General features: G+C 38.8%; 1 protein-coding gene across 1 annotated transcript in view; it reads left to right on the top strand.

The window, feature by feature from the left end:
- LOC142488275 (uncharacterized) overlaps positions 1–11,686 on the top strand; it is a 33,638-nt gene extending 21,952 nt beyond the window's left edge. Inside the window, exons 6-12 of the mRNA XM_075588648.1 lie at positions 551–601; positions 3,438–3,533; positions 3,888–3,941; positions 5,294–5,347; positions 8,025–8,090; positions 10,576–10,641; positions 11,582–11,686. Coding sequence (XP_075444763.1) covers positions 551–601; positions 3,438–3,533; positions 3,888–3,941; positions 5,294–5,347; positions 8,025–8,090; positions 10,576–10,641; positions 11,582–11,686 — 492 coding nt within the window. The remainder of the gene's footprint in view (positions 1–550; positions 602–3,437; positions 3,534–3,887; positions 3,942–5,293; positions 5,348–8,024; positions 8,091–10,575; positions 10,642–11,581) is intronic.
- The last annotated feature ends 743 nt before the right edge of the window (positions 11,687–12,429 follow it).

Here is a 12,429-nt window from a genome sequence, read left to right on the forward strand (position 1 = left end):
TTGCACCACTAGAACCAGATGAAGGCATGTACCCCAGAAACCTGTCCCTGTTGTCCCCCATAAAATCACGGGAGACTCAGGCCCTCCTGTTCCTCACAGGTATGCACCACCAAGACGCATGTAGCCAGACCTTAACACACCCTAGGGGGTCCGATCTGCGACCGGGGTGGGGGATCTGAGGTTTACATAGAGATGACTCAATGCCCATGTTAAAGCAGATATAACTATATCTAAAGTGATAAGAATATTAACTTCATTTAAAATCAGTACGCAATTACTCTTTTGCGCTTTGTACAGTCAGTTCTTATAGCGCCATTCCACAGCTGCTTACTTTATTGGAGATACAAGTAATTTCATTGTTCTCATTGTTCTATTGTTTCCTTGTTTCATATTTTTAAATACAGAGGTCATCCGATCTTTGTGTCCATTACTTGCTTAAAATTGTATGTTTTCTGTGTGATATTCCAGTAGGCAGCAGTTGTTTATGATTTGATTATGACTAGTAAAGCTACAATTGTTCATTAGGCTAATTGTTCATTTTGTATTGCAGCTATTGAAAGGAAATATGCAAAAAGAAATCCCCACAATTCTGAAAGAACAGGTGCATATTATTAATCTTAATTTGTTCATAATGTATTACCGGTAATTTTATTTGGTACACGTCCTTTAATTGCATGACTTCTCAATACTAAAGTCTCACAACAACACCATCTGTTAATTTTTAGGTTAATAATGTACTGCACTCTAATCAATGTAAGTAGTGTAAATATTGATTAGGCAAATTTTAATGCAGTTAGGATCAATCTGCACAGATTTCCTTCTTTATTCTAAACATTGATATTATCTAAATTAACACCAACTGTTAAAACACAACACTTCTTTTTCTGGCACGATGTATCTATAAAAGAGCATAAAGCATGCTTTTTGTTGCTTGGTAATAGATGCATGGAGATGAGCAAGCAGAAAGTGGATTTATTTTTAACCAATATAGAATCAATGTGCTTCACAACAGACCAACAAATGTGTCCCTATTATTCATGTAACAACAAAGAATGCACGCACTGCCAATGCATATTGGCTAACTTTTAACATTTAATTTTAAATTACCAGGGAGGGAGTTTGTGAATAGAATAAGATGGATCTCTTAAACCTTCAGGCATTGAGAGGAAACCTTTAATATTTTTCAACTAATTCTTAAGGTGCCTCCCTGATAAATAGCGACGCTGTCCAGTATTCACTAGTTTGGAACCAAACATTAGGAAGACATTTCTCTATGGGGTATTCTTCCTGTGTGTATGTGTAAGGTGGATCACATTTATGGCTGGAATGTACAGTATGTTTAAGCAGGAAAAATATATTATGGGATGGGAGTCTGTTAAGGGCATATGTGGGTAATAAAGGGGACGTTTGGAATAGTCATTACATTCTAAACACTCCAGACTCACAGATAAAGCCACAGGATATGGATTAGGATTTATTATTCACAAATATTGATTTTGTCATTGTTATATTGCCTAATTAAATGTACCTGTGTGCAAAACTAAATAGAACTCCAGGTGGCACAGAGAACTAACATAAGTATCTTATCCTTTCTCTAAATGGACGTACGTCTTGGTAAAGAAGGGAAAACTGTCAGGGAACACGTAGCAGCCTGGGGAAGGGTGCCAGTTAACATTAGGCCCATCCATTTTCAGGCCCGAACCCTGAAGGTTATCAGTTCACAGCTCTGAGAAGATAAGCGAGAAATTCAGTATAATTGTGAGCTGGGATTTCAAAACTTTGTGAGCACTTTGTGAGCACATTGGGAGAGAATAGATTACGAACTCTTTCCTAAATCCACTGGAACCTATGACAAGCCATCTGATTGCTGCTGTTCACCTCCATACAACAACGTTATTAGACATTGGCTGCAGTGGGGCCTGACTGGGAGGATGAGAGTTGGATCCCCATGACCTCTGAAGAACAATGGGGCATATGTATGAAGTCAAACGTGGTGGAGTTCTGGAGCTCAACAATTGCTCCGAATGTATAGAAGAAAAATGTGTCATTGAAAACCATAGTTTTCTTTCCGTTAATGTGTGTGATGTGATTTGCCTCTAAATTGCTTCACTTTTGCCTCGATACATATGACCAAAGTGCTGCACCTAGACAAATGCCTACTTTGTCTCTCCCTTGGGATTGTCCTGATTTAGGGTGAATGGGGGATGTTAGGAAAGGCAGCTGTATCTAGAGCATCACTTGGCTCTTGATTACCAGATAAATGCAGATCAGGCTGTCTTGATTTTCTACTTCCCCCTACCAATGAATTTGCCATAGGAGTCGCTGTAACTGAGCTGCAAGGTGACTGAAAGCTGAAAACCCAAGGCTGGCTTTCAAGTGGCCAAGCCCTGTCCTGGTAACCTTGAGCATGCTAATCACATAACTATGTATGACTCACAGTGTAGGGTAGCAGTTTTATGGGCTGCTTTAACTATGTAAAGATTTGACACAGCAAACAGCCTACTTTTACAGCAGGGGTGCTTAACTCAAGTCCTTCCCCCCTCCCAACCCCCTCCCCGCTCCCCCCCCCAACAGGTCAGGTTTTCAGGATATTCCAGCTTCAGCACAGGTGGCTCAGAGGCTCAATCAAAGACTGAGCCTCTGATTTAACCACCTGTGCTGAAGCAGGGACTGATTGAGCCTCCTGTGCTGAAGTTAGAACATCCTGCAAACCTGACCTGTAAGGGGGGAATGACTAGAGTTGAGTACCCCTGCTTTTCAGCACTGTACAGCAATACTGTAAAGGGAAGTTCCAACTCCCTTTTGTGTAACAAATTATTTTACAGCAGTAATCCCTCCAAAGAAAAGTTATGAGAAAACATCAAAGACCATGAGAAATGATATGAGATATAAGCATATATTTACTGGGCACTAAAATCGTTTCCGATGAAAGGTGAAGGCTGTCATTGTATAAAATGAAATGTGACAGCATAATATTAAAGCATAATATACCCTGGACCAATAATAACATTTGTTATGACTTGACATCAGCAAAAGCTTATTATGAAATTGGGTAATGGGGGTTGAATCCTTAAAGTTTGATGTGCTTGAGGCAGCAAAGCAGAGGAGCTCTGTCTTTATAGCACTTTAAATGAGAAATCCTACATTTGTTTTTTAACATGATCCGCCTTTGCATTGAAGTATCTTCAATGCACTGCATTATTAACATGCGGTAGACAGAACTGAAAGAGTGAAGTGAACATAAACCCGGAATATAAATATACAATAGATGATGCAATTCAATGAAAAAATTATTGCAGCAATAAAAGACAATCAAATTGAAACAAAGGGACATACTGTATTTACTGAGCTGTGCTACTCCACAAGACACCTTCCAATACGGTCCAAGATGTTAATACTGATGAACCCCAATATATACTTTTTCATTTCATATTTAGGCACCATTGGATGAAAACATTGAATATCTTAGATATTTCCAGCATCAAAACATGAGGCACTCTCATCATTTTCTGAGTCCATTACAGGAAGAGCAAGTGAGTATCCATAGCTGTCAGACTTTTCAGGGGAACTGCAACTACGGGGGAGGCAGCACCCCCTGTACATGTCTTCAATATGGTAATCTATGTATGTTACCGATTCTGTATGTACAGTGCCCCTCCACCGCCCAAAAATATGTATTATATTATTTGAAACAATGGTTTCCCAGGTGCTGAATTTCTGCACTCCATTCTACAGGGACACTCTGGTTCCTGAGATATTTTATTTTGAAATTCCCTTACAAGAACTCTTGTTTGGGAGAACCTGTCCTCATTCTGGCGACCAATAGAACACTGTAACATCATCAGGAGAGGATATTTCAGCTTTCAATTGGGTTATTTGTTTTACAGAGTTCGGGAATTTATCCTTTAAGTTCCACCCAGCAGGAAGAGAAAATGAAAAGGGTATGTTAATTTATTGTCATATATTATGTAATAAAGAATGCTAATTATTTCATAAACTATTTTCCACTTCATGTAAGTGGAGTTGTATTGTCTTATTTTTATTAAGTGACTTAGGGGAAAACAATACTGTTTTTTTTTTTTAAATCTGTGTCACAGACATTTGACACAAATATTTATGGAGTTTTTGGTCAGCTCTAACATGACAGTTTAGTTTGATGCACACAAAAAAAGGGGACATATAAAGTAACACACACGATGGATAGTAGCCACACCTCAGCATAGCAACTGTCATAAACTAAGCAAGTGCACAAATCATAACAATAAAATATTAAAATACTTCATCCTAACCAAATTAGAAAAAGAAGACTCAGCACTGCTATGGTGGTCGTCAAAAAGATTGTATTGGAACAACCATAAACATCCAACGTGTCCGTCCTGCTGTGGGACCGAAACGTTGGGTGTTTATAGTTCCAATATCATTTTTATGACGCCCATCATTGCAGTGCTGAGTGTTCTTTTTCCAATTTGGTTTGGGTGGGGAAAAATAATAAATATAAATATAAATATACACACACACACACACACACACACACACACACACACACACACACACACACACACACACACACACACACACAATGACAATATCTGCATGAAATATCTCTATCGTTGCAAGGCCTTTATGAAGTTTAAGGCCAACTAGTTCAGGTCAGACACGTTTTCCAGTTACATTACATAGTTTTATAGTAGATGAGGTTGAAAAAAAGACATAAGTCCATCAAGTTCAACCTACAGCATGTTACATTTAGACGACAGATACTTGACTTTCTTAGTATTATTATTATCATCGTTTATGTGTAAAGCGCTAATATATTCTGCAGCGCGGTGCAACAGGGGTACAGAAATGTGATCATTACATAAACTGTTGCATACAAGTACGAATAAGTACAAACTTGCAAAAACAGATACAAAGAGGTAATGAGGGCCCTGGTCTTGAGAGCTTACAGTACAATCAGTGTAACACAAAAAAAAAAAACAATTTGAAACTAGTCTTATATGCTTTAAAAAAAACGTTTTTGAGAAAGGCAACTTATCAGCTAAGTCCCACCCATAAGCAAGAGAAAGCAGATGTGGTAAATCATATATATTTTGTTATATAATCCATTATATTACTGTATTTTTGATTCAGAGGAAAGCAGACTATCCTACTAACAAAGGAACGCAGTCCATAACGCAATCTGGTACAGGTGTATATGGTGGATTCATTTTCTAAATTAATTCAAAGTTGTTTATTTGCATTATTTTCTTAGTATCGATGCATTTAAACCAGCAATTTATACTTTACCTTTCAGAGATTGGGATACAAGGCTTTCAGTCCAGCCCTGGAATCACTGAAATCACACTCGGTATGTTTTTATACTGTAGGTTTGGTTCTCTGGAGTTAGCTAATGGGAGAAGCAGAAAACCACTAAAAGGTACTGTATAACTGTGGGGTTTCCTGTACTCATCTTGATGGCAATAAAGCAAAAATTAGATGTGAAAATAGTTTATTTACTTACAAGTAGAAAAAACATACAACTAGGTGTTATGTACAATTACAGTGTATATATAAATATACATAGGTCAAGGAAACAGTAACAGCTTGGTGTGTCCTCAAAAAAGTAGACCAACACAATCTGTTCAGGATTAGCTATAATGGAGACATCTGAAGGTTAGATGTACAAAAGTATATGTCTATATACTTTTGCTTGAACTTGTGCTTAAGAGCATAAGTTCAAACCCAGCATAATATAGTCTAGGAGTGTAGAATAAACTTAGACAAAAAATATATAACCTGAACAGAAGAGGGAACAGACCAAAACAGAAAACAAGAAGGTGAACAAATATAGTCGGTTAAAATAGGTACCAAACAATAATCAGAATATAAGGGAGGCAAAAAAAAAGGCTATAACTATTAAGGGGGCGACGTTTCAGGGTAAGGACCCTTCTGGCCCATTCCCACAAACTTAAATCAAGAAACGCGGTACTTCCCTTACTTTATATGGTTAAGGTTTGTTCCTCCAACGTGGAAAAAGCCACTAATGATATGACTAGTTCACTCGTGTTCACTCGCAGTACGGACCATGAGTGAACTGGTCATGCCATCAGATGTCTCCAATTTAGCTTCTTTGTAGCTAATCCTGAACAGATCACAGATTGTGTTTGTCTACTTTTTCGAGGACGCACCAAACTGTTTAAGTGTTTCCGTGACCTATTTGTTCTATTTATACACTGTGATTGTATGTACATAACACCTAGTTGTATGTTTTTTTGCTACATGTAAGTAAACAACTATGACCATATCTCATTTATGCTTTATTACTATCAAGATGAGTGCAAGGAACCCCATAGATATATACACGATAATTTTTTAGGGATTTGAGGGGTCCCTTTGCACCTATATAGTCTAAGCAATTCTTTACATCGGTGGTCCAGTCTATCACTCCCCTTGTCAACCAGTAAAAGGTTGTCCACCTCCATGGGCGTCCGCAGGAGGGGACAAGGGGGGGCGCTTGCCCCCCCTGGATCACTCGCAGCCCCGAAATCCCGCAGGGCAAGCAGGGTGTCCGGCCTGCTGCCTGTGGGCCTGCTCCCCCTCCCAATGTGGGACGGAGGGTGGGGACCCAACCCAGCCAACCCAGCATCCACCGCGCGCGTGCGCCAACCCAGGTCCCCCCGCACGTGCCTCCTGTCCCAGGCAGCAGCCGCAGGGGATGCTGGAGCCGCCTGCCAGTCTGACGTGTCCCCCCCCCCAGCCCACCTCCGCGCGCCAACCCAGCAGCTGCTGCGGGAGATGCTGCAGCTGTCCACCGCCAGTCTCGCGCCCGCCTCCATGCGCCAACCCAGCAGCAGCCGCGGGGGATACTGCAGCCGCCCGCTAGTCTCACGCCCCCCCCCCCCTCCCTCCCAGCCGCCCCCGCCCTCCCTCCCAGCCGCCCCTGCCCTCCCTCCCAGCCGCCCCCGCCCTCCCTCCCAGCACTATTCTACATATGAGTACAGTATTGCCCCATGCAAAACATTTCCTAAAAATAGACATAAAGGAGCAGACTGTGCTCATGTATCTAAATTCAAATAAGTTCCATTTAAGATTGTAGGTTGATTAGTATAATATTTTATATACAGTACCCAAGAGGTAAAATTATACAAAAGAGCCATAGAACTATTTATTTCTAGAGGAACAATAGTTATTTAGGTTCTTGTTGAAAGAATGACGTGCTCTTATTATTATTATTCCACTTTTGTTATCTAAAAATGTCTGCTGCCCATTGTCTAAAGTTTTTTTTCAATTAGATTTTTTTTTCTAGAATATATGGAGACACTAGGGGTGGGGGGATGCAATAATAGTGAGGGGAAAAAAATCACCCTGTGACAGAACCTGGGAGAACAAAAGTCGTTTAAGATATCATAATTCAGTGGGCTGAAAAACTCCAAAATCTTCACCTGGAAACTTGTTGTAAAATATTTGCCATCTTGTTTGTATGCATAGCGCTGGTGCTGTTTTGCTAAATGTTCCTTCTTTTCCTTGTTGGTTTGGGATTTTTTTTCAACATCTGTGTGTGAAGTTATATAAAACTTTTACAAACAAACTAGAAAGATCGTCTCTTCCTACCTCTGCCTATGATGTACCTGTAGTACAGATACAGCCACCAGTATTAGAACACTTACCTGGGAAATTCTAGGAGATTCTCACAGTAAATGCCTCAACATATCCTCAACATTTCTGTGAGATTCTTAATGGCTCATCGGATTAACACAGGGGGACTGCAGGGACCCCTGCTGTGTTAATCCGATGGGCCATTAAGAATCAGAAGTATATAACAATGTGTACTTACGATATCAAACACGGTATTCTTTAGGTTCACATAACTAGCATACATTTAGGGCCATGGCACTAAGTGGTGCTTTACTATATGACACTTTCTGCTTCCGAAAGGCACTACTCGGCCCATTTGAGGGAATGGGCCGTGATGTGTCTTTCAGGGCCAGAAGGTGTATTGTGGCATAGCACCACTTAGTAAATATGGCCCTTTCTTTTTTTCACAGAAATTCAAAGGTAAAGTTGACCCGTCAAGACCACCCCTTGGAAAGCCAAGGCAAGATGATGAAGAGGTATTTTGCTTTTATGCATAAATTATTTACTCCCCTTCTCTTTTTTCATTATTTTTATTTAGGTTTGTATGTCCTCTTTTCTCTTACTGTGTGTTGTACTTATGATCAATGTAAAAATGTCTCTATTATTTTTGCATGGAATTGATTTGATGCACTTGTTTACAGTTTATCAAGCTTTTTCTGGGTATTGCTGCCTGATGAACAGAAAAGGGTATTTCATTTTTGCACAAAATGTTCCCCTCCTTTTAGCCTGCAAGCTCCTGGGAACAGGGGCCTATTGTACCGGTATATCTAATACTTCCCATGTGTTTTATTCGTATTGTCCCCGCCACTTACAGTATCTCGAAGTGACCTGAGTGCATTCAGATGCCATTTAACCTCTGTTCTTTGGACAGGGCTAGGAAAAAGTTAAGGTAGAGACATTAGCAGATAGTGACAATAGAGTGCACATTTAGTTTAATGTACTGTATTTATCAAACCTTACATTGAAGTTCCTCGTAGACTTACTGAATTATAGCAAGGATGCAGAAGTTAAAACCAATTTATCACAGGAATACTTTCACTAAAACAAAGGCTATTTTGCCGACATTCCAAACATGTTTCAAAGGAAACTCTACAGATTTGTGTAAAAGAGAGGGAGATTCCCAGCACTCTAAACCAAAGACAGTACGACAATGGGTTTATGCCAAAAACGAAAAAAGAATGTATTATATGTCAAACAAGATGCTAAAGAGATTGTACATTGCATAATCCTGTTTCTATCTTTCCAAATTTGTATTGGACCTTAATGAGCCTTGCTTACAAAGCATAGTAGGTAGTTACTATAAGTACTTAGATCAGCAAACTGGCTGGGTAGTGGCTATGATGCCTGTATCTACTATTTGTGTATGGCTTTTTTGTAACTGGTGAAGTAGGACACCAATTTCATATCTGCTTGCAGCAGAAATGTTCAATTGCTGTGCTGCTGGAAGCTGATATGATGCAAGGGTGTTACAAGTCACCACAGAATAGTTTAATATCGTGCCTTGTAGGAGCCCGAGGTTAGATGACAATTAAAACTGAACTTGTGGTACTGGGCGCTTTAGTCTGTTTTGTCAAGTGTGGAGCAATTATATTGTTTCTTACATGAGTATTACTAATAAATATTGTTTTGACAACCTTCTCTACAAGAACATTTAATTAAGACTTTTACATAGAAAGACACATGGTGCACACGCGTCTTTAAAGAATGAGAAACAATAGAGTAAAATAAAAATACAGAAATCTACTGTATGTTTAAGCAAAGACAAAGAATTATGGGAAATCATGTCAATTCCAAAAAGAAGGGGCAAGATATTGAAGTGAGGGATGGCCAGCTTGTTTAAGCTTGACAACAGTTAACTTCGAAACTTACGTTGGAAGAACCTTAAATGAATTAAGCACTATTCTTCATATGAGTACAGTAGTGCTCCATGCAAAACATTTCCTAAAAATAGACATGAAGGAGCAGACTGTGCTCATGTATCTAAATTCAAATAAGTTCCATTTATGATTGTAGGTTGATAAGTATAATATTTTATATACAGTACCCAAGAGGTAAAATTATACAAAAGAGCCATAGAACTATTTATTTCCAGAGGAACAATAGTTATTTAGGTTCTTGTAGAAAGAATGACGTGCTCTTATTATTATTATTCCACTTTTGTTATCTAAAAATGTCTGCTGCCCATTGTCTAAAGTTTTTTTTCAATTAGATTTTTTTTCTAGACTATAAGGAGACACTCGGGGTGGGGGGGGTGCAATAATAGTGAGGGGGAAAAAATCACCCTGTGACAGAACCTGGGAGAACAAAAGTCGTTTAAGATATCATAATTCAGTGGGCTGAAAAACTACAAAATCTTCACCTGGAAACTTGTTGTAAAATATTTGCCATCTTGTTTGTATGCATAGCGCTGGTGCTGTTTTGCTAAATGTTCCTTCTTTTCCTTGTTGGTTTGGGATTTTTTTCAACATCTGTGTGTGAAGTTATATAAAACTTTTACAAACAAACTAGAAAGATAGTCTCTTCCTACCTCTGCCTATGATGTACCTGTAGTACAGATACAGCCACCAGTATTAGAACACTTACCTGGGAAATTCTAGGAGATTCTCACAGTAAATGCCTCAACATATCCTCAACATTTCTGTGAGATTCTTAATGGCTCATCGGATTAACACAGGGGGACTGCAGGGACCCCTGCTGTGTTAATCCGATGGGCCATTAAGAATCAGAAGTATATAACAATGTGTACTTACGATATCAAACACGGTATTCTTTAGGTTCACATAACTAGCATACATTTAGGGCCATGGCACTAAGTGGTGCTTTACTATATGACACTTTCTGCTTCCGAAAGGCACTACTCGGCCCATTTGAGGGAATGGGCCGTGATGTGTCTTTCAGGGCCAGAAGGTGTATTGTGGCATAGCACCACTTAGTAAATATGGCCCTTTCTTTTTTTCACAGAAATTCAAAGGTAAAGTTGACCCGTCAAGACCACCCCTTGGAAAGCCAAGGCAAGATGATGAAGAGGTATTTTGCTTTTATGCATAAATTATTTACTCCCCTTCTCTTTTTTCATTATTTTTATTTAGGTTTGTATGTCCTCTTTTCTCTTACTGTGTGTTGTATTTATGATCAATGTAAAAATGTCTCTATTATTTTTGCATGGAATTGATTTGATGCACTTGTTTACAGTTTATCAAGCTTTTTCTGGGTATTGCTGCCTGATGAACAGAAAGGGGTATTTCATTTTTGCACAAAATGTTCCCCTCCTTTTAGCCTGCAAGCTCCTGGGAACAGGGGCCTATTGTACCGGTATATCTAATACTTCCCATGTGTTTTATTCGTATTGTCCCCGCCACTTACAGTATCTCGAAGTGACCTGAGTGCATTCAGATGCCATTTAACCTCTGTTCTTTGGACAGGGCTAGGAAAAAGTTAAGGTAGAGACATTAGCAGATAGTGACAATAGAGTGCACATTTAGTTTAATGTACTGTATTTATCAAACCTTACATTGAAGTTCCCCGTAGACTTACTGAATTATAGCAAGGATGCAGAAGTTAAAACCAATTTATCACAGGAATACTTTCACTAAAACAAAGGCTATTTTGCCGACATTCCAAACATGTTTCAAAGGAAACTCTACAGATTTGTGTAAAAGAGAGGGAGATTCCCAGCACTCTAAACCAAAGACAGTACGACAATGGGTTTATGCCAAAAACGAAAAAAGAATGTATTATATGTCAAACAAGATGCTAAAGAGATTGTACATTGCATAATCCTGTTTCTATCTTTCCAAATTTGTATTGGACCTTAATGAGCCTTGCTTACAAAGCATAGTAGGTAGTTACTATAAGTACTTAGATCAGCAAACTGGCTGGGTAGTGGCTATGATGCCTGTATCTACTATTTGTGTATGGCTTTTTTGTAACTGGTGAAGTAGGACACCAATTTCATATCTGCTTGCAGCAGAAATGTTCAATTGCTGTGCTGCTGGAAGCTGATATGATGCAAGGGTGTTACAAGTCACCACAGAATAGTTTAATATCGTGCCTTGTAGGAGCCCGAGGTTAGATGACAATTAAAACTGAACTTGTGGTACTGGGCGCTTTAGTCTGTTTTGTCAAGTGTGGAGCAATTATATTGTTTCTTACATGAGTATTACTAATAAATATTGTTTTGACAACCTTCTCTACAAGACCATTTAATTAAGACTTTTACATAGAAAGACACATCGAGCACACGCTGCTTTAAAGAATGAGAAACAATAGAGTAAAATAAAAATACAGAAATCTACTGTATGTTTAAGCAAAGACAAAGAATTACGGGAAATCATGTCAATTCCAAAAAGAAGGGGCAAGATATTGAAGTGAGGGATGGCCAGCTTGTTTAAGCTTGACAACAGTTAACTTCGAAACTTACGTTGGAAGAACCTTAAATGAATTAAGCACTATTCTTCATATGAGTACAGTAGTGCTCCATGCAAAACATTTCCTAAAAATAGACATGAAGGAGCAGACTGTGCTCATGTATCTAAATTCAAATAAGTTCCATTTATGATTGTAGGTTGATAAGTATAATATTTTATATACAGTACTCAAGAGGTAAAATTATACAAAAGAGCCATAGAACTATTTATTTCCAGAGGAACAATAGTTATTTAGGTTCTTGTAGAAAGAATGACGTGCTCTTATTATTATTATTCCACTTTTGTTATCTAAAAATGTCTGCTGCCCATTGTCTAAAGTTTTTTTTCAATTAGATTTTTTTTCTAGACTATAAGGAGACACTCGGGGTGGAGGGGGTGCAATAATAGT

This window comes from Ascaphus truei, chromosome 2, assembly GCF_040206685.1.
Source record: "Ascaphus truei isolate aAscTru1 chromosome 2, aAscTru1.hap1, whole genome shotgun sequence".
Taxonomy (NCBI): domain Eukaryota; kingdom Metazoa; phylum Chordata; class Amphibia; order Anura; family Ascaphidae; genus Ascaphus; species Ascaphus truei.